The sequence below is a fragment of the Telmatherina bonti genome (genome assembly GCF_933228915.1).
Source record: "Telmatherina bonti genome assembly, chromosome: 1".
In the NCBI taxonomy this organism is placed as follows: Eukaryota; Metazoa; Chordata; class Actinopteri; order Atheriniformes; family Telmatherinidae; genus Telmatherina; species Telmatherina bonti.
Window position 1 is genome coordinate 1,030,180 of NC_136619.1, and position 23,725 is coordinate 1,053,904.

Here is a 23,725-nt window from a genome sequence, read left to right on the forward strand (position 1 = left end):
TTGCGTCCACTCGTAGCTAAAGGTTCTGCAGGTTCCGTCTTGGGTCCACTCGTAGCTAAAGGTTCTGCTGGTTCTGTCTCTGGTACACTTGTAGCTAAAGGTTCTGCTGGTTCCGTCTCAGGTCCACTTGTACTCAAATTTCTGCTGGTTCCATCTGGAGTCCACTCGTAGCTGAACGTTCCGCCGGTTCCGTCTCGGGTGCACTTGTAGCTAAAGGTTCCGTCTTGGGTCCACTCGTAGCTAAAGGTTCCGTCTTGGGTCCACTCGTAGCTAAAGCTTCCGTCTCGGGTCCAATTGTAGCTAAAGGTTCCGCCAATTCCGTCTTGGGTCCACTCGTAGCTGAAGGTTCCGCCGGTTCCGTCTCGGGTGCACTTGTAGCTAAAGGTTCCGTCTTGGGTCCACTTGTAGCTGAAGGTTCCGCCGGTTCCGTCTCGGGTGCACTTGTAGCTAAAGGTTCCGTCTTGGGTCCACTCGTAGCTAAAGGTTCCGTCTCGGGTCCACTCGTAGCTAAAGGTTCTGCCGGTTCCGTCTTGGGTGCACTTGTAGCTAAAGGTTCCATCTCGGTCCAATTGTAGCTAAAGGTTCTGACGGTTCCGTCTCTCAGCCCTCCCCCCCAGCTATAATCCTGTAATTCTAGTTTTCTCGGTCACATTAAAGACATTCAGGCTATCCGGTTTTTATTTCTGTACAAACTGGTTATAAAACATGAAAGGAACGACTTTACAGGCAATGAAATTTACATCAGCTTCGTTCTACAGGGAACACGAGGCAACAAGGTGAGATACGGAGGGTTTAACATGGAGCTGTAAGGGAGTGTGTTCATACAGCATACACACAGCGCAGTTATAACTGTAGATAATTAATAATATCTCATCAGTGACGGTTTTTAATCAACCAACCTCTGAAAAAAGAGACCAGCTGTTTCAGCAGAGGCTGTGGGAACATGGCCGACCAGAACAAGGATCAGAGTCTGGTTCCTCCTGAACTGAATGGACGGATCAGAAATGGGGAAAAAAAGCACCACAGCAGGAAGCAAGAGAGCTCCTCAGGACGATCCTCCTGCATCCAAACTCTGAGCTGTGCTCCTCAACATCATGCAGATCTGCTGGACAACAGCGCGGTTCAGCCATGAATCATGTCCATAGATGAACTCTTTATACTCTGATGTTTTCATTTGATGAATCATCACTGAGGTCTGAAAAGGATGAATGGATGATTATTTTGTTCTGGAAAACATCTGCTTTATAAGTTTTCCGGAGAGCTGGTCGTCTTCCTCATGTTCATGTGTGTGAAGACAGAGATCCAGATGATGAAACTACAGACAGAAAGCATCATCTCTCTTAGCTTCCAAGCTGCTTGTTGTGGTTCTGCTCTCCTGATCTCTTTCATCACCAAACAGCTAAACTGTTTACAACACCAGTTTCCTCCTGCTTCACAGGTTCTCAGATGGAGACCTGAAACAGCATGAGGCTCTAAATCCTGGTCCTCTTCTGAAAGACTCAGATCTCCCAACATTTTGACAATCCACAGATAAAACACTAAAGAATAGCTGGACGATCAGCTGGAAGACAGCTGGACGATCAGCTGGACGATCAGCTGGACGATCAGCTGGAAGATCAGCTGGACGATCAGCTGGAAGACAGCTGGACGATCAGCTGGAAGACAGCTGGACGATCAGCTGGAAGACAGCTGGACGATCAGCTGGACGATCAGCTGGAAGATCAGCTGGATGATCAGCTGGAAGACAGCTGGACGATCAGCTGGACGATCAGCTGGACGACAGCTGGAAGACAGCTGGACGATCAGCTGGACGATCAGCTGGACGATCAGCTGGAAGACAGCTGGACGATCAGCTGGAAGACAGCTGGACGATCAGCTGGAAGATCAGCTGGAAGACAGCTGGACGATCAGCTGGAAGACAGCTGGACGATCAGCTGGACGATCAGCTGGAAGACAGCTGGACGATCAGCTGGACGATCAGCTGGACGATCAGCTGGACCATCAGCTGGAAGACAGCTGGACGATCAGCTGGACGATCAGCTGGAAGACAGCTGGACGATCAGCTGGACGATCAGCTGGAAGACAGCTGGACGATCAGCTGGACGATCAGCTGGACGATCAGCTGGACGATCAGCTGGAAGACAGCTGGACGATCAGCTGGACGATCAGCTGGACGACAGCTGGAAGACAGCTGGACGATCAGCTGGACGATCAGCTGGACGATCAGCTGGACGATCAGCTGGAAGACAGCTGGACGATCAGCTGGAAGACAGCTGGACGATCAGCTGGAAGATCAGCTGGAAGACAGCTGGACGATCAGCTGGAAGACAGCTGGACGATCAGCTGGACGATCAGCTGGAAGACAGCTGGACGATCAGCTGGACGATCAGCTGGACGATCAGCTGGACCATCAGCTGGACCATCAGCTGGAAGACAGCTGGACGATCAGCTGGACGATCAGCTGGAAGACAGCTGGACGATCAGCTGGACGATCAGCTGGAAGACAGCTGGACGATCAGCTGGACGATCAGCTGGACGATCAGCTGGACGATCAGCTGGAAGACAGCTGGACGATCAGCTGGACGATCAGCTGGACGATCAGCTGGAAGACAGCTGGACGATCAGCTGGACGATCAGCTGGAAGACAGCTGGACGATCAGCTGGAAGACAGCTGGACGATCAGCTGGAAGACAGCTGGACGATCAGCTGGACGATCAGCTGGACGATCAGCTGGAAGACAGCTGGACGATCAGCTGGACGATCAGCTGGAAGACAGCTGGACGATCAGCTGGAAGACAGCTGGACGATCAGCTGGACGATCAGCTGGACGATCAGCTGGAAGACAGCTGGACGATCAGCTGGACGATCAGCTGGAAGACAGCTGGACGATCAGCTGGACGATCAGCTGGAAGACAGCTGGACGATCAGCTGGAAGACAGCTGGACGATCAGCTGGACGATCAGCTGGACCATGAGGCTGACCTTCATCTGGTTTTTCAAAAATCTTTGTATAAAATGTCTCATATCTCCAACATCATATTGGTATGACTTGTCTTTGTAGCCAGCTCTGCCATCCCCCCCCCCCCCCCCCCCCCCCCCCCCCCCCCGCGCGATGTTGTTGCCTGAACTAAGCCCGTCCTTCTGTACCAAACCAAACCTAGAAGAGAGAAACAGCTCGGTTAAATCTGCTGACTCAGCAGGAATGTGGCGCGTTCAGACAAAGTTCTGAAGTTGTTCAGATTCACTCCAGCATGTTCATGTCCTGCTGGCTGAACGATGAGACGGGGGGGGGGGGGATTACTCCTTCCAAACGAAACGCCTACAGTCTTTACTGATTCAGTTCTGGACCGATGACTTGGAGCAGCTGGTTCTGGCTCTGCTGGCGGTGTGTGTTGTTTGGTGTGTGTCGGTCTGGTTAGGTTGCGATCGCTCTACTCTGCTGCCGTTCATAGCTTCTTCTTCTGGACCACGGGGATGGGCAGGACCTGATGTATCTTGGCCCGGTCACTGCTGACCTCCAGACTGACCCAGTCAGGGCGGAAAGGAGCCTTGAAGCCCACGAACACCAGCTTATCTGCAGAAAATAAAACATTTCAGTCTGAGGTTTGGTCCACTGACCTGAAGCCGACAGAAAGTCCAGTTCTGTTTCGAAACAATCATATGAACGTCGTGAGGAGAGTAAAAATACGTCGACCTACATCGATATTGATCAACATGAGGTTAATCCAAAATGAAAAAGTACTTCAGATTTACAATGGTGAAAATCAAACACACTTATTTTGAAAATTGCTGTTTTGACTTTCTCTGCGACGTTGATTTCCATTTAATATTATTCTGTATTTGTTTTAAATAATTTTTATTGAAAATAATTTAAATACCTGAGCTCCAGAATAAAACGAGTGATATTCTGGCTGCTTTTTGTGATTTTGAACATCATTTGGTGGATCCTAATTAGAATCAGATCCTGGCTAAATCTAAGCTATTAGCAAACATCTAATACTAAAAATTAAATTAATATACTCTATCATAGTTTTGTCCGTTTCACATGAAAATAATAAAGATCAAATTATTTCAGCCACTTTAAATCAAAGACATCTTATTAATGCCCTCAATGATAAAGTTATTAGTTTGTCATTCTATTTAACTTTGCTGGAAAATACCTAGAAAAGGATCATGTAACATAACAGAACTGCATTTATTGGAAATAAAAAATATTTAGCATCTTTTGTGCAGTTTGCTGATAAAACAGAGTGAATGCTGTCGTTACATCATCAGACGTGCATTCTGCGTCCTTATTACAGCTCTGAGATCCAATCCAATGAATTATTCGTTCCACAGAATATTTATTTCTACATTTGGATCTTTTTTAAATGTTCTTAGATGTGTAAATTTATAATTACATATCTGTTATGGATTGCAATGTCTACGCTGGATGTTGCATCAGGAAAAAACTGACCACAAATCTTTCAAACTTTTGTTAAAATGATCCAGACCAGATGGAAAACTAGAACTAATCGGACTTCAATAAGACACACTGAAAAAATGACTAATTAATGTCTGTTATAACGTTGTTAGGTCACTTCACCTCTCAGTTTGATGTTCCTGTTTGCACCAAGACTCTCCAGGACTCTGGTCCAGGATCCCCTGGTGATCAGTCGGCCTTTAGATGTGATGAGGACGATGGTACTGCAGGCAGAGAGACAGTTCAGTCACACGGAGGTCTGTGGTGGTCTGTGGTGGTCTGTGGTGGCCCGGGGAGGTCTGTGGTGGTCTGTGGTGGCCTGGGGAGGTCTGTGGTGGTCTGTGGTGGCCTGGGGAGGTCTGTGGTGGTCTGTGGTGGTCTGGATTCCTGTGGTGGTCTGTGGTGGCCTTTGGTGGCCTGGGGAGGTCTGTAGTGGTCTGTGGTGGTCTGTGGTGGCCTTTGGTGGTCTGTGGTGGTCTGGGGAGGCCTCTGGTGGTCTGCAGTGGTCTGCAGTGGTCTGTGGAGGTCTGCGGTGGTCTGTGGTGGTCTGTGGTTGCCTGTGGTGGTCTGGGGAGGCCTCTGGTGGTCTGCGGTGGTCTGTGGAGGTCTGTGGTGGTCTGTGGGTGGGGCACAAGAGTGACTGTCTGGTGGCCGGGCCTTCGCCCAAGGGGCCCCGTCGGGCTCAGCCCAAAAGGGTTACATGGGCCCCACCTCCCGTGGGCTCACCATCTGCAGGAGGAGCCGTAGGGGTCGGGTGCAATGTGAGCTGGGCGGCAGCAAGGGGTGGGGACCCTGGTGGTCCGATCCCCGGCTGCAGAAGCTGGCTCTAGGGACGTGGAACGTCACCTCTCTGGTGGGGAAGGAGCCTGAGCTTGTGCGCGAGGTTGAGCGGTTCCGACTAGATATAGTTGGACTCACCTCGACCCCTCCGGGTGGGGGGACGGGTCCTGACTATTGTCTGTGCTTATGCACCGAACAGCAGTTCAGAGTACCCACCCTTTCTGGGGTCCTTGGAGGGAGTGCTGGAGGGTGCTCCTTCTGGGGACTCCATTGTTCTGCTGGGGGACTTCAATGTTCACGTGGGCAATGACAGTGAGACCTGGAGGGGAGTGATTGGGAGGCATGGTCCCCCCCCTCTGAACCCAAATGGTGTTTTGTTATTGGACTTCTGTGCTCGTCATGGATTGTCCGTAACGAACACCATGTTCCAACATGAGAGTGGCACCTTGGCTCAGATGGTGGGGGGGGGAGCCGGTCAGATCTGGCAGGCCCAAACGTGTTGTGAGGATCTACTGGGAACGTCTGGCTGAGTCCCCCGTCAGAGCGAGCTTCAACTCCCACCTTCAGCAGAGCTTCAACCATGTCCCGAGTGAGGTGGGGGACATTGAGTCCGAATGGGCTGTGTTCCGTGCCTCTATTGCTGAGGCAGCCAGCCGGAGCTGTGGCTGTAAGGTCGTTGGTGCCTGTCGTGGCGGTAATCCCAGGACTCGTTGGTGGACACCAGCAGTGAGGGATGCCGTCAAGCTGAAGAAGGAGTCCTATCGGGCCTTCTTGGCCTGTGGGACTCTGGAGGCAGCTGATGGGTACCGACAGGCTAAGCGGCATGCGGCTTTGGCTGTCGCCAAGGCAAAAACTCGGGCATGGGAGGAGTTCGGTGAGGCCACGGAGAAAGACTTCCGGACGGCTTCGAGGGGATTGTGGTCCACCATCCGGCGGCTCAGGGGGGGGAAGCAGTGCTCCATCAACACTGTGTACAGTAGAGATGGGGAGCTGCTGACCTCAACTCGGGACGTTGTGGGTCGGTGGAGGGAATACTTCGAAGACCTCCTCAATCCTACCAACACGTCTTCCGATGAGGAGGCAGAGCGGGTCCGCCAGATAGTCGAATCTCGGATTGAGGAGGAGCAGTGTGGTTTTTGTCCTGGTCACGGAACAGTGGACCAGCTCTATACCCTCTTTGGGGTCCTGGAGGGGGCATGGGAGTTTGCCCAACCAGTCTACATGTGCTTTGTGGACCTGGAGAAGGCGTTCGACCGTGTCCCCCGGGGGCTCCTATGGGGGGTACTCCGGGAGTATGGGGTACCGGACCCATTGTACGAGCTGTCCGGTCCCTGTACAATAGGTGTCAGAGCTTGGTCCGCATTGCCGGTAGTAAGTCGGATTTGTTTCCGGTGAGGGTTGGACTCCACCAAGGCTGCCCTTTATCACCAATTCTGTTCATAACTTATATGGACAGAATTTCTAGGCGCAGCCGAGGGGTTGAGGGGATCCGACTTGGTGGCCTCAGGATTGGGTCCCTGCTTTTTGCAGATGACGTGGTCCTGTTGGCTTCATCTGGTCGTGATCTCCAACTCTCACTTGAGCGATTCGCTGCCGAGTGTGAAGCGGCTGGGATGAGAATCAGCACCTCCAAATCTGAGACCATGGTCCTCAGCCGGAATAGGGTGGATTGCCCTCTCCGGGTCGGGAGTCAGGTCCTGCCTCAAGTGGAGGAGTTTAAATATCTCGGGGTCTTGTTCACGAGTGAGGGAAGGATGGAGCGCGAGATCGACAGACGGATCGGTGCGGCGTCTGCAGTAATGCGGACTCTGCGCCGGTCTGTCGTAGTGAAGAAGGAGCTGAGCCAGAAGGCGAAGCTCTCCATTTACCAGTCGATCTACGTTCCTACCCTCACCTATGGTCATGAGCTGTGGGTCGTGACCGAAAGAAGGAGATCTCGTATACAGGCGGCTGAAATGAGTTTCCTCCGCAGGGTGGCCGGGCTCTCCCTTAGAGATAGGGTGAGGAGCTCGGTCATCCGGGAGGAGATCAGAGTAGAGCCGCTGCTCCTCCACATCGAGAGGAACCAGTTGAGGTGGCTCGGGCATCTGGTCAGGATGCCTCCTGGACCTCCCTGGTGAGGTGTACCAGGCACGTCCCACTGGGAGGAGACCACGGGGAAGACCCAGGACACGCTGGAGGGATTATATCTCTCGGCTGGCCTGGGAACGCCTCGGGATCCCCCCCGCAGAGTTGGCAAATGTGGCTGGGGAGAGGGAAGTCTGGGCTTCCCTGCTTAGGCTGCTGCCCCCGCGACCCGACCCCGGATAAGTCAGTTAAGCCAGAATTTCAGAATGGACCCAGTTTGTTGAACTTTTTTTGTGATGCTGCCCGGATGCAGATCTGTACCCATCTCTCAGTCCACTGACGTAGCTCTCCAACTGTGCCGGGATTCCCTGGAGGATGAAATTCCTGAAGACTTTGGTCTCAAAAATCTTCCCATCATTCCCACTGATCACTGTCAGCTGCACCCCGTCTTCTGATTGGTACAGCTTCCTGCCGTTCACCTAGATTTAACAAAGCAGCCAATCAGACTCGTTCTGGGTCATTGCTTTGTTTTTATCATGTTATTTTACTGATTTAAATCACATGCAAAACTAAATGAGTTTAATAAAAACTACCTCTGTGAAAGCAAAGTCTTCCTTAATGTGGAAGAAGCGAGTGTTGTAGGACTCTAGTCGGACCTCCAGGAAATGTTCTGGTGAGTTCTGAAGAGAAACCAGCAACAAATGGAGATGCATTAACAATCATATCAGTGAACTAAAAGAATGAAAGACTTTTACATCAATGAGAGTCAGATTTTGGAACCAGGTAGTCCAGAGACGTAGCAACCTCCTGCTTAGCGAGCCTGAAACATAGCGGCTTTGCCACGGGGAAGTGGCAAACATGTTCTTATGTTTGTCACATCCACATACTTTCTCCACAAAATACAAGACTGTGAAACAGTGTGATTTGTGTTATGATTTGGTTAATTCTGTCCTCCTGAATGTCGGCAGATGTACAGGTAAAGGAGGATTCAGTGGAACACCTGAGCTCACCATTCTGATGCTGGGAATCTTTCTGGGCATGGGAACATCCACCACAGGCAGCTCGGCGTGCCTGGGATAGGCCTGCGGCAGACAGTTGCTGGGTGGACTTCCAGCTGGGATGACGGCGGTGATCTTCACCCTCTCACAACCTTTGACAGAGCAGAAGGCGAACTGATCCCTGTCATGATGTGCCTTTACTTTGAGGAAGAGGAGGCTGAAGAACAGAGAAAATCAACATGAACCAGAATCTGCAGCCGCACCAGAATGGATGCTGTTCTGATTCCTGCAGCCTCTGAATGTGTTTCTATGATTATATTAATCAGTTATCAATATTTACAATAATAATTTAAATTGATATTTTTAACTAAATATACTGCATTTTCCTTAATTAGAAAACTTTTATTTTAGTTTTCGTCCAACAGCAAACTGAATTAAAAAAACACTTGTTTGATCCATCCATCCATCTATCCATTCATATATTCATCCATCCATCCATTCATCCATCCATCCATCCATCCATCATTCATATATTCATCCATCCATACATTCATCTATACATACATCCATACATTCATCCATCTATCCATTCATACATTCATCCATCCATCCATTCATCCATCCATCCATCTATCCATTCATATATTCATCCATCCATCCATCCATCCATCCATCTATCCATTCATATATTCATCCATCCATCCATACATTCATCCATACATACATTCATATATTCATCCATCCATTCATCCATCCATCCATCCATCCATCCATCTATCATTCATATATTCATCCATCCATACATTCATCTATACATACATCCATACATTCATACATCCATTCATATATTCATACATCCATACATTCATCCATCTATCCATTCATACATTCATCCATCCATCCATACAATTATCCATCCATCCATTCATATATTCATCCATTCATACATTTATCCATACATACATTCATATATTAATCCATACAAACATTCATCCATCCATCCATACATTCATCTATTCATATAGTCATCTATCCATACATTCATTCATCTATTCATTCATACATTCATCCATCCATTCATATATTCATCCATCCATACATTCATCTATCTATCCATTCATACATTCATCCACCCATCCATATAATCATCCATCCATACATTCATCCATTCATCCATCCATGCATCCACAGAGAGACTAAAGTCGTAAAACACCCAGGAATTTACATCAGTGAGGATTATACTAACTCAGTTCATCCAAACCAGAGAGAGCTGCTCCTTGCTATGCATGCAGCAAGAGAACGTGACTATGTGAAGTATGACTTGTCCACCCTGCCAACACACGTAATGGTAAAACTGAGCGAGTTGCTCATACCATGACACAGAGAACAGGGTTTATAGTGTTATTTATTGTACTCTCCTAAAAAAAAGTATCTTTACAGGGTATAAAAACAAATTTAATCATATTATTAGAGCAGCAAAGAAAAATTATTATAGTGACAAATTTGAATGATCTTTTAACAACACAAAAGCAACATGGTCAACCACTAAACATCTTCTGAATAGGAATAATGTTTCACCACAATCACCAGGACAGTTTATGGAAGCAGGGAAGAACATCAGCAACCCTTATGAGATCGCATGTGGGTCCCACCACGGGAGGAAAAATTCCTGCAGTAGCTCACTTGATTTCTGGTTGTTTCACCGTCTTTAGTCATTTTGATCCACCTGATTTAACTGAAGTTCTGTAAATTATTGAGCAGTTAAAACCATCAGCAGCAGGTCATAAAAGAGGTTAAAACCTCATTATAAAACCTCTAACTTCCTGTCTCTCATTAGAAACTGGCGTTAAGATGGCTGAAGTCATTCCTGTTTATATAACTGGTAATCAAAGTGTTTTTTCCAAAAAGCGTCCAATCTCTACTTCCATGTTTTAAAAAAATCCTTGAAAAATTTGTATACACAAGAACTCTCCAGCATTTTGTTGCAAACAATATCTTGTACAGTCATCAATATGGAAAAAAACATGCATAATACATGGCTCTGTTACATCTAACATATCTGTTCATCCATCCATCCATCCATCCATCCACCCATCCATCCATCCATCCATCCACCCACCCACCCATCCATCCATCCATCCATCCATCCACCCATCCATCCATCCATCCATCCACCCATCCATCCATCCATCCATCCACCCATCCACCCATCCACCCATCCATCCACCCATCCACCCATCCATTCATCCATCCATCCACCCATCCACCCATCCATCCATCCATCCACCCATCCACCCATCCATCCATCCATCCACCCATCCACCCATCCATCCATCCATCCACCCATCCACCCATCCACCCATCCATCCACCCATCCACCCATCCATTCATCCATCCATCCACCCATCCATCCATCCATCCACCCATCCATCCATCCATCCATCCACCCCTCCATCCATCCATCGATTTATCCATCCATCCATTATCCATCCATAATCCACCCATCCATCCATCCACCCATCCACCCATCCATCCATCCATCCATCCATCCATCCATCCACCCATCCATCCACCCATCCATCCACCCATCCACCCATCCATCCATCCATCCATCCACCCATCCACCCATCCATCCATCCATCCACCCATCCATCCATCCACCCATCCACCCATCCATCCATCCACCCATCCACCCATCCACCCATCCACCCATCCATCCACCCATCCACCCATCCATTCATCCATCCATCCACCCATCCATCCATCCACCCATCCACCCATCCACCCATCCATCCATCCATCCATCCACCCATCCATCCACCCATCCATTCATCCATCCATCCATCCACCCATCCACCCATCCATCCATCCATCCACCCATCCATCCATCCATCCATCCACCCATCCATCCATCCATCCATCCATCCATCCATCCATTCATCCACCCATCCATTCATCCATCCATCCATCCATCCATCCATCCATCCATCCATCCATCCATCCATTCATCCACCCATCCATTCATCCATCCATCCACCCATCCATCCATCCATTCATCCATCCATCCATCCATCCATTCATCCATCCATCCATCCATCCATCCATCGGATGGAAATAATGAAACTCATTTCAGCCGCCTGTATACGAGATCTCCTTCTTTCGGTGACGACCCACAGCTCATGACCATAGGTGAGGGTAGGAACGTAGATCGACTGGTAAATCGAGAGCTTCGCCTTCTGGCTCAGCTCCTTCTTCATCACGACAGACCGACGCAGAGTCCGCATTACTGCAGACGCCGCACCGATCCGTCTGTCCATCTCACGCTCCATCCTTCCCTCACTCGTGAACAAGACCCCGAGATATTTAAACTCCTCCACTTGAGACAGGACCTGACTCCCGACCCGGAGAGGACAATCCACCCTATTCCGGCTGAGGACCATGGTCTCAGATTTGGAGGTGCTGATTCTCATCCCAGCTGCTTCACACTCGAATCGTTCAAGTGAGAGCTGGAGATCACGACCAGATGAAGCCAACAGGACCACGTCATCTGCAAAAAGCAGGGACCCAATCCTGAGGACACCAAGCCGGATCCCCTCAACACCTCGGCTGCACCTAGAAATTCTGTCCATATAAGTTATGAACAGAATCGTGAGGGTTATGTTCCAGTTAAAACTTATTTGCATCAATGAGCTATAAGAGCACGTTGGACTGCTTTCTGTAAATGCTGCGTTTAATTACGAATGAGAAACTCAAATTGAAAATAATTTGGTAAAAGTGTGTGTGTGTCTGACCTGGTTTCCTCCTCCCAGTAGTAGTATCCTCTAGCCAGCTGTGAGTGTTGGACCTTGTCCCTCTGAGTGGTCCTCATGAAGACGCCGGTCTTGCGGGTCTGCTTGGTGAGGCGGTTGTGGAGGTCAGAGATGATGGTGAAGTTGGTGCCATGTGGGTAGCAGAGGCCCAAACTGATCCAGTCGTTTCTGGCACCAGAACAGAAGCAGAACTTTAGAAGAGGACAGCACTGTGGAAATGTCCAATCAGGAAAATGACTAGTCTCTGGATCTGAGAGTAACTTCACAACCGGTTCTTTTCACTGTGATGAGCACGATATAAATAAAATAACTGGTGATTCTCAGCCTGCTGGATCGATTGATCCTTTATTCACAAGGAGGAAAGTCCTGCGGTCCAGCAGCTCACAACTTTATTTACATCTGATAAGTCATTAAAATGAATGAGAGAAGCACATCTGGACCTCTGTAGTTCAAATCAGATTTTATTCAGAAAACTTATGAAGACTTGATTTGTAACTGCTGCCATGAAAGAAATGAACAAAATAGCCCAGAATCCACAGAGCGCTGATGCAGACGAGACCGTGCAGTTAGTTAACTTCTTTACCAAACAGACCTGAAGGTTTCTGGCTTAAGTTTATTTTTGTAACAGCAGCTGCACAAAGTGCTCAACAACAAAACAACAAATGCTCCACAATATAAAATGAAATTCTACTCAAAAGAATTAAATAAAATCTAGAAAAAAACACTAGAATAAGAATAAAAGACACAAAGGACAGGCTCAAGTTTTAAGGGCCTGGGCGGATCTGATGTGGTGAAGGCTGTTCCAGCAGCAGAGAAGCTCCGTCTGCCTGGATCCAGGTCCCTGGATGGGACCTCCAGTCAGAGGACCTCAGAGTCCCGGCTGGAGGTGGAGCCAAAACCACTACGGCTTTAAAAAACATTCAGAAAATCTGGTCCTGGGTCCTAAAACTAACTGGAAGCAGAGAAGCGAGCCCGGGGTGACGTGATGATACCGTCGTGTTCCTGTAAGAAGCCGAAAGTCAGCTGATCAGTGCCGACATAAAGAGAGCTGTGATGATCTAACGGGACATGATGAGCAGGTGGAGGACCTTCTCTCGTTCAGGCCTGGGAAGAAAAGGATTTCATTTACCAATCAGCCTGAAGTTAAAGCAAACACTGGAAACTCCAGAGTCAACCTGCCGATGGAAGTTAAAGGAATCATCGATGATCAACCCAAGATTGTTAGGATGGGTCTGACAGCGTGAGGAGAGCAGACCCAGAACACTGACGGTACCGTTTAAAAGCTCAGAGCTCCAAACACCACAATATTTTCCTTATTTAAGAGGAGAAAGTTTCAATCCTTTTAGATCACACAAGCATCTGGGGGTATGAAGAATCCTCCTGCGGTTTCAGAGGAAGTAGATCTGATTATTGTCAGCAAAGCAACTTCATGCCTCTGAGAAACAGAATCTAGCGGTAACGTACACAGGGAGAGAAGAAGTGGACCTAAAATGGACCCCTGTGGGACCCCATAGCTGAGAGGGGCTTGCAACAGATAAAGTTGTAAAATGTAAAAGTATTTTATCTGGTGGAGACGGGATGGACATCAGCACCAGCAGAAAGACAGAGGAGGTCAGCAGGGGACAGATGCTGTCAGCGTCTCATCAGACCACCGGACTTATCCAGAAAGGACAAATAAAGTGGTCAGACAGTAAAATGTAGGGAGAAAGTGCATCTTGTCCCCCCAGCAGGCGTGTCCTGGCAGAGGAGGAGGTGCAGGAGACGGAGACATAAAGACAGAAATGAGACTAAACTTGTGAATAAATGAGAATTGTCCACCTCTGATGTGTTGCATCACTTCTAGACGTTTGGCAGCAGTTTGGTTCCAACATGATGGTTGGAGGTCGGGGACAACAGCGCTGGTCGCAGCTGAACGGGACACGTTACCATTTAGTAGCATGTTATGTAGCGTCTCCACTATCTGCACACATCTGCAGCTGTACAACAGGTTTCCTCCTGGGCATGGAGGCACCTCCACCTGCCTCCATCTGCCCGATGGCCGCTACACCACGTCTGGCTGTGGAGAACATCATTCTGTTCCTCTGCTCTGGGTTGGGAAAAGGAGCGGACCCGACCTGTCAGTCCCTTCCCTTTGGAAGGTGCTGGACTGGAGTCCAGAGTCTCCATGTTCCATGTCCACCAGCAGGGACAGATAAGCCACATTGGGGAGCATTTTATATCCAACCATCACTTCATGTTCTGTACCTGCAGGTGGAGGAAACACCTGAGCAGCCTGATGATGGGCTGTTGTCATGGCGACCGCCTCCTGCAGGTCTTCATGTAGAGCTTTATTAGTACGGCAGCTTCTGTACGACTTATTAACTGTGTGATGTGGCTTTTCTAACATGTAGAACTGCTTGGTTTCAGAACATTTTACTGCTGGACGTTTTACGTGCTGGAGGAACTTTTTCTCTTCTTCTGCAGATGCTGTTAATGTCCAACATTCTGGGGGAAAGTTTATGTTTCATTTGGAACAAATGGCTCAGATTTCTTTTTATTTTCTGCCTTTGGTGTCGCCGTTTCCCGTTTCTCCAGATGTTGTCGTACGCCGGGGTCAGAGTTGGTGTGGAGGTCGGGACGTTTTACCGCCAAGTCCTGCTTTTAGAAACCCCAGAAGTGGACTGGGACTGGTCTACGGCAGGTCTGGAGCTGCAGGGTTAGATATGAGGCCTCTGGTCTGGTTCTGGTCTGGTTCGGGTCTGGTTCTGGTCTGGTACGGGTCTGGTTTGCCGTGGTATTTTAGTGAACCGTCGCCGCTTCACCTCCTGTCAGGTTCAGGCTGGATCAGAAGAGTCCTGCAGTCTCACATGACGACCTGCAGATGGCGCCACTGCACCTCCTCCTCCTCCTCCTACTCCTCCTGCTCCTCCTCCTCCTACTCCTCCTGCTCCTCCTCCTCCTGCTCCTCCTCCTCCTCCTCCACTCCTCCTCCTCCTCCTCCTCCTCAGATGACAAGCAGCCCAGGTGACAAACTGAACGTGTTTCATCTTCATGTTTTTACCAGTTTCAGTGGATTTACATCTCATTTGCATCTCATTTGCAACTCATTTGCATCTCTATGAAGACCAGAAATCATTTTCTAAACAGACAACGATTCGTGCAAATGAACTCTGGCTGTGTTCAGTCACTGGAGCGCTGGAGATGACGAGGGAGCAATGAATGTCTCGTCCATGTTCTGACCCTTCTTCGTGTCGGTGTTGTCATAAATAAAATTAAAAATCGTGAATCTCCTTCCAATAATTGTAAAATGCATCCCAGCTGACTGACCTGTTAAAGTTAATGATCCAGATGGTCAGCTCTGCAGGTGCCACCTGATCCCAGTGGACTGTATAACCCCTGGCCAGCATCACGACGGGCTGGAACTGCTGGTAATGCTTCTTCTTCCCCAGAGCGCCCTCTAGTGTCAGAGGCCGGTCAGGATACTCGTCTTTCACCATATGCATGTTCAGGCTGGCCGGGTTTCTTGTCTGGATGTAGATCTGGAAAACCAGGACAAAACAAGAATGTGGATCAGAATTAGGCTTGACCATGGAGCCCCCTGCTGTGTCTTAACCTTCCACACATCATATTACAGTAAACACAAAGGAAACGTCACCTCTCCTTACTGTCTAATCTGTGGACCAACATTTACATTTCAATACATTGAAGGAAAAACAAATATTTCAAGCATTTATGAAAGTTACTGAGCGGATAGAATCGTTCACGTAAACACATTTGGTTCTTGTTTTTTATCCTTCTAATATCAGAAGCCCAGACGATCTGGATCCTGATACCAGCTGACATGTTTTAATGCAATACAATGTATTTTACTGTCCCACAGGAATATTTGTGTAGGAGTCAAGTGTTACCATAGCTGCACAAACAACATCCATACAGCACAAAACAAAGGAATAAAGCACTAATCAGGGGTCTGGGGGATTGACTTGGAAAACACCGCATGACTTTCAGGTGAGTCTGGACTTTCTCAGTGAGCGCTGACTGGTCTGGTGACGACACGACGACTTCATGGCACCTCCAAACTCAGCTGTGAAGTCATGACGCATTTCCAAACCTCAATGTGGAATAATAGTTCATAGATAACCTAAAAGCAGCAATGATTACCACTGGAGATACTCTGAGTTTAACAGCCAGTTACTGACCAGTTAACAGCCAGTTACTGACCAGTTAACAGCCAGCTAACAGTTAGTTACTGACCAGTTAACAGCCAGTTACTGACCAGTTAACAGCCAGCTAACAGTTAGTTACTGACCAGTTAACAGCCAGTTACTGACCAGTTAACAGCCAGCTAACAGTTAGTTACTGACCAGTTAACAGCCAGTTACTGACCAGTTAACAGCCAGCTAACAGTTAGTTACTGACCAGTTAACAGCCAGTTACTGACCAGTTAACAGCCAGCTAACAGTTAGTTACTGACCAGTTAACAGCCAGTTACTGACCAGTTAACAGCCAGCTAACGGTTAGTTATTAGCCAGTTAACACCCAGTTATTGAACAGTTAAAAGCCAGTTATTGACCAGTTAAAAGCCAGTTATTGACCACTTAACAGCCATCTAACAGACAGTTACAGACCAGTTAACAGCCAGTTATTGACCAGTTAAAAGCCAGTTATTGACCACTTAACAGCCATCTAACAGACAGTTACAGACCAATTAACAGACAGTTATTGACCAGTTAACAGCCATCTAACAGACAGTTACAGACCAATTAACAGCCAGTTATTGACCAGTTAACAGCCAGCTAACAGCCAGTTATTCACCAGTTAACAGCCAGCTAACAGTTAGTCATTAGTCAGTTAACAGCCAGTTATTGACCAGTTAACAGCCATCTAACAGACAGTTACAGACCAATTAACAGCCAGTTATTGACCAGTTAACAGCCAGCTAACAGCCAGTTATTCACCAGTTAACAGCCAGCTAACAGTTAGTTATTAGTCAGTTAACAGCCAGCTAACAGCCAGTTCTTGACCAGTTAACAGTCAGTTATTGGTCAGTGTTTCACCAGTTAACAGCCAGCTAACATTTTGTTATCAGCCAGTTAACAGCCAGTTATTGACTAGTTAATGACTGGTTATCAGCATGTTAACAGACAATTATTGGCCAGTTATTGACCAGTTAACAGCCAGCTAACAGTTAGTTACTGACCAGTTAACAGCCAGTTACTGACCAGTTAACAGCCAGCTAAAGTTAGTTACTGACCAGTTAACAGCCAGTTACTGACCAGTTAACAGCCAGCTAACGGTTAGTTATTAGCCAGATAACAGCCAGTTATTGACCAGTTAACAACCAGCTAACAGCCAGTTACTGACCAGTTAACAGCCAGCTAACGGTTAGTTATTAGCCAGTTAACAGCCAGTTATTGACCAGTTAACAACCAGTTACTGACCAGTTAACAGCCATCTAACAGACAGTTACTGACCAGTTAACAGCCAGTTATTGACCAGTTAACAGCCAGCTAACAGCCAGTTATTGACCAGTTAACAGCCAGCTAACAGCCAGTTACTGACCAGTTAACAGCCAGTTATTGACCAGTTACCAGCCAGCTAACAGCCAGTTACTGACCAGTTAACAGCCAGTTAACAGCCAGTTATTGACCAGTTAACAGCCAGCTAACAGACAGTTATTGACCAGTTAACAGCCAGTTAACAGCCTGTTATTGACCAGTTAACAGCCAGTTACTGACCAGTTAACAGCCAGCTAACAGTTAGTTATTAGTCAGCTAACAGACAGTTATTGACCAGTTAACAGCCAGCTAACAGCCTGTTATTGACCAGTTAACAGCCAGTTACTGACCAGTTAACAGCCAGCTAACAGTTAGTTATTAGTCAGCTAACAGACAGTTATTGACCAGTTAACAGCCAGCTAACAGCCTGTTATTGACCAGTTAACAGCCAGTTACTGACCAGTTAACAGCCAGTTACTGACCAGTTAACAGCCAGCTAACAGTTAGTTACTGACCAGTTAACAGCCAGTTACTGACCAGTTAACAGCCAGCTAACAGTTAGTTACTGACCAGTTAACAGCCAGTTACTGACCAGTTAACAGCCAGCTAACAGTTAGTTACTGACCAGTTAACAGCCAGTTACTGACCAGTTAACAGCCAGCTAACGGTTAGTTATTAGCCAGTTAACACCCAGTTATTGAACAGTTAAAAGCCAGTTATTGACCAGTTAAAAGCCAGTTATTGACCACTTAACAGCCATCTAACAGACAGTTACAGACCAGTTAACAGCCAGTTATTGACCAGTTAAAAGCCAGTTATTGACCACTTAACAGCCATCTAACAGACAGTTACAGACCAATTAACAGACAGTTATTGACCAGTTAACAGCCATCTAACAGACAGTTACAGACCAATTAACAGCCAGTTATTGACCAGTTAACAGCCAGCTAACAGCCAGTTATTCACCAGTTAACAGCCAGCTAACAGTTAGTCATTAGTCAGTTAACAGCCAGTTATTGACCAGTTAACAGCCATCTAACAGACAGTTACAGACCAATTAACAGCCAGTTATTGACCAGTTAACAGCCAGCTAACAGCCAGTTATTCACCAGTTAACAGCCAGCTAACAGTTAGTTATTAGTCAGTTAACAGCCAGCTAACAGCCAGTTCTTGACCAGTTAACAGTCAGTTATTGGTCAGTGTTTCACCAGTTAACAGCCAGCTAACATTTTGTTATCAGCCAGTTAACAGCCAGTTATTGACTAGTTAATGACTGGTTATCAGCATGTTAACAGACAATTATTGGCCAGTTATTGACCAGTTAACAGCCAGCTAACAGTTAGTTACTGACCAGTTAACAGCCAGTTACTGACCAGTTAACAGCCAGCTAAAGTTAGTTACTGACCAGTTAACAGCCAGTTACTGACCAGTTAACAGCCAGCTAACGGTTAGTTATTAGCCAGATAACAGCCAGTTATTGACCAGTTAACAACCAGCTAACAGCCAGTTACTGACCAGTTAACAGCCAGCTAACGGTTAGTTATTAGCCAGTTAACAGCCAGTTATTGACCAGTTAACAACCAGTTACTGACCAGTTAACAGCCATCTAACAGACAGTTACTGACCAGTTAACAGCCAGTTATTGACCAGTTAACAGCCAGCTAACAGCCAGTTATTGACCAGTTAACAGCCAGCTAACAGCCAGTTACTGACCAGTTAACAGCCAGTTATTGACCAGTTACCAGCCAGCTAACAGCCAGTTACTGACCAGTTAACAGCCAGTTAACAGCCAGTTATTGACCAGTTAACAGCCAGCTAACAGACAGTTATTGACCAGTTAACAGCCAGTTAACAGCCTGTTATTGACCAGTTAACAGCCAGTTACTGACCAGTTAACAGCCAGCTAACAGTTAGTTATTAGTCAGCTAACAGACAGTTATTGACCAGTTAACAGCCAGCTAACAGCCTGTTATTGACCAGTTAACAGCCAGTTACTGACCAGTTAACAGCCAGCTAACAGTTAGTTATTAGTCAGCTAACAGACAGTTATTGACCAGTTAACAGCCAGCTAACAGCCTGTTATTGACCAGTTAACAGCCAGTTACTGACCAGTTAACAGCCAGTTACTGACCAGTTAACAGCCAGCTAACAGTTAGTTACTGACCAGTTAACAGCCAGTTACTGACCAGTTAACAGCCAGCTAACAGTTAGTTACTGACCAGTTAACAGCCAGTTACTGACCAGTTAACAGCCAGCTAACAGTTAGTTACTGACCAGTTAACAGCCAGTTACTGACCAGTTAACAGCCAGCTAACGGTTAGTTATTAGCCAGTTAACACCCAGTTATTGAACAGTTAAAAGCCAGTTATTGACCAGTTAAAAGCCAGTTATTGACCACTTAACAGCCATCTAACAGACAGTTACAGACCAGTTAACAGCCAGTTATTGACCAGTTAAAAGCCAGTTATTGACCACTTAACAGCCATCTAACAGACAGTTACAGACCAATTAACAGACAGTTATTGACCAGTTAACAGCCATCTAACAGACAGTTACAGACCAATTAACAGCCAGTTATTGACCAGTTAACAGCCAGCTAACAGCCAGTTATTCACCAGTTAACAGCCAGCTAACAGTTAGTCATTAGTCAGTTAACAGCCAGTTATTGACCAGTTAACAGCCATCTAACAGACAGTTACAGACCAATTAACAGCCAGTTATTGACCAGTTAACAGCCAGCTAACAGCCAGTTATTCACCAGTTAACAGCCAGCTAACAGTTAGTTATTAGTCAGTTAACAGCCAGCTAACAGCCAGTTCTTGACCAGTTAACAGTCAGTTATTGGTCAGTGTTTCACCAGTTAACAGCCAGCTAACATTTTGTTATCAGCCAGTTAACAGCCAGTTATTGACTAGTTAATGACTGGTTATCAGCATGTTAACAGACAATTATTGGCCAGTTATTGACCAGTTAACAGCCAGCTAACAGTTAGTTACTGACCAGTTAACAGCCAGTTACTGACCAGTTAACAGCCAGCTAAAGTTAGTTACTGACCAGTTAACAGCCAGTTACTGACCAGTTAACAGCCAGCTAACGGTTAGTTATTAGCCAGATAACAGCCAGTTATTGACCAGTTAACAACCAGCTAACAGCCAGTTACTGACCAGTTAACAGCCAGCTAACGGTTAGTTATTAGCCAGTTAACAGCCAGTTATTGACCAGTTAACAACCAGTTACTGACCAGTTAACAGCCATCTAACAGACAGTTACTGACCAGTTAACAGCCAGTTATTGACCAGTTAACAGCCAGCTAACAGCCAGTTATTGACCAGTTAACAGCCAGCTAACAGCCAGTTACTGACCAGTTAACAGCCAGTTATTGACCAGTTACCAGCCAGCTAACAGCCAGTTACTGACCAGTTAACAGCCAGTTAACAGCCAGTTATTGACCAGTTAACAGCCAGCTAACAGACAGTTATTGACCAGTTAACAGCCAGTTAACAGCCTGTTATTGACCAGTTAACAGCCAGTTACTGACCAGTTAACAGCCAGCTAACAGTTAGTTATTAGTCAGCTAACAGACAGTTATTGACCAGTTAACAGCCAGCTAACAGCCTGTTATTGACCAGTTAACAGCCAGTTACTGACCAGTTAACAGCCAGCTAACAGTTAGTTATTAGTCAGCTAACAGACAGTTATTGACCAGTTAACAGCCAGCTAACAGCCTGTTATTGACCAGTTAACAGCCAGTTACTGACCAGTTAACAGCCAGCTAACAGTTAGTTATTAGTCAGCTAACAGACAGTTATTGACCAGTTAACAGCCAGCTAACAGCCTGTTATTGACCAGTTAACAGCCAGTTACTGACCAGTTAACAGCCAGCTAACAGTTAGTTATTAGTCAGTAAACAGCCAGTTATTGACCAGTTAACAGTCAGTTATTGGTCAGTGTTTGACCAGTTAACAGCCAGCTAACATTTAGTTATTAGCCAGTTAACAGCCAGTTATTGACTAGTTAATGACTGGTTATCAGCATGTTAACAGACAATTATTGGCTAGTTATTGATCAGTTAACAGACAGTTAAATGCCTGTTAGCGGCTAGTTAGCAGCAAGTTATTGGCCAGTTAACAACCACTTAATAACCAGTTATTGGCAAGTTAATATCCAGTTAACAGCCAGTCAACATTCAGTTAATGTCCAGTTAACAGTTGCTTAACAGCCAGTTATTTGCAACTTATCAGCCAGTAAACAACAAGTTAAGAGCCAGTTGACAGTTAACAGCCTGTTATTGGCTAGTTATCAGTTAGTTAACAGCCAGTTATCAGTCTTGTGTGTGTTTCATACATACATTTGATACCAGTCAATGGCTTAAAAAAAGTTAAAAGCTTGTTATTGGCTAGTTAGCAGCCAGTTAATGACCAGTTAACGGTCAGTTAACAGCAAGGTAGCTGCCAGTTATCAGTCAGTTATGTCCAGTCAACACCCAGTTATCGGACAGTTAACAGCCAGTTATTGGCCAGTTAATGACCAGTTAACAGTCAGTTTATGGCTAGTTGGCAGCCAGCTAACAGCTGGTTAGTAGCCAGTTAATAGCCAGTTTTCAGCCAGTTATTGGCCAGTTGATGGCTAGCTATTAGCATGTTTATAGCCAGTCATTGGTCAGTTTACGACCAGTTAACAGCCAGTCAACTGCCAGTTATTGGCTAGTTAGCAGCCAGTACCAATCACTTAACCAGTTAGCAGCCCGTTAGCAGCCACCTTGCAGCCAGTTAACAGCCAGTTAATGGCAAGCTATCAGCCAACTACAATACAGTTTTTGGCTAGTTAACAACCAGTTAGCTGCCAGTTAACAGCCAGTTATCAGCCATCTCTTATACAGTTTTGTGCCATATACCAGCCAGTTACTAGCCAGTTACCAACCAGTTAATGGCCAGCTATCAGTCAATTAATAGCACGTTATTGGGCAGTTATCAGCCAGTTATAATACAGTTCTTGGCCAGTTAACAGCCAATTATGAGCTACGTAACAGCCAGTTTGCAGCCAGTTATCGACTAGCAAATTAGCAGCAAATTGTCAGCCAGTTAAGACACAGTTAACATCCAGGTAATATATAAACTTGTTCAATATGAAGTTCCCCACAGAAGCCACTACACTGGGCAGAGGATGTTCAGGATGGGTCTAGCAGACTCAAACACCAGCTGACATTGCACCATTTATGCACCTGATGACTATTTGCACGCTTTGTGGTCCTGCACACCTGTTCTGAAGTTTTGGCTTCAGGTATTTGAGGTATTTGTACATATACCGCTTTCTGCTCTGTAGCTACACCTGGTTTTTGCTCCCAGGATGTTGTTGTGTTTCTCTGAAGGTTTAGATTCCGGATGATTCTCCAAAGGTGTAAAACATGTTTAGTTGCTGCGTTTTCTATTGTTGTTTAGTTTTTTCTTTTCTTCTTTTTCTTCTCCATTATCTTTCTCTTTTTTCCTTCTTTCCCATCACAATAGAGGGAAACTCTATTGTCTCTTTGCCTCCGGTCCGGTCCAGCAGTTACCAGCTGAAAGAACAGATTTATGATATAAATCATGACGTTTATGAATCAGGGGGAGTCTCATATCCAAAAGGCTCGTCTTGGAAGAGGAAATGTGTCCAGGGCAACGCGGCAGACCATCATTCTGCTGCCAGGATGCTGGACAGGACAGGTTAAAAGCAAAACTAAAAACAATGTGCACAGACCTCAGAGATCTAAGATGATAAAATTAAAACCTAAACTAATCAATAATCAATACAAAGACATCCCACCCCCACAAAGGAAGGTGCCTGACTCACCTGTGCATAGTGACCACTGCATATCGCAGCCTTCCAGTCTGGAACGTCGATGCAGTCAGGATTACGGAGCAACCAGTTGTCCTCTTTCACCAGGAACGCTCCGGGATACTCGCTGACTGAGCCGTCCACATCATGGAAGATGGTCGTCTTGTCCCCATCCATCTGCATTTTACTGAACCAGGGACCGGGTTCCCCAAAAAACACCCGAGATGTGATCTGCAGGCAGGTGTAAACAGCTGGTTTAGCATGTTTCCAGAAGCCCCTTGGTCCAGAATGACTAACCCTAACCGGAGGAGACGTAGAAGCG

General features: G+C 46.5%; 1 protein-coding gene across 1 annotated transcript in view; it reads right to left on the reverse strand.

Annotated features, from left to right (window-relative positions):
- Positions 1-3,445: 3,445 nt before the first annotated feature.
- The window catches only part of cemip (cell migration inducing hyaluronidase 1), a gene marked incomplete at both ends in the record, with an annotated part of 55,558 nt that continues 35,278 nt past the window's right edge, over positions 3,446-23,725 (reverse strand). Inside the window, 8 exons of the mRNA XM_079238465.1 lie at positions 3,446-3,573; positions 4,585-4,685; positions 7,630-7,787; positions 7,902-7,988; positions 8,319-8,523; positions 12,098-12,283; positions 15,422-15,633; positions 23,419-23,634. Of these exons, the coding sequence (XP_079094591.1) occupies positions 3,446-3,573; positions 4,585-4,685; positions 7,630-7,787; positions 7,902-7,988; positions 8,319-8,523; positions 12,098-12,283; positions 15,422-15,633; positions 23,419-23,634 (1,293 nt within the window). The remainder of the gene's footprint in view (positions 3,574-4,584; positions 4,686-7,629; positions 7,788-7,901; positions 7,989-8,318; positions 8,524-12,097; positions 12,284-15,421; positions 15,634-23,418; positions 23,635-23,725) is intronic.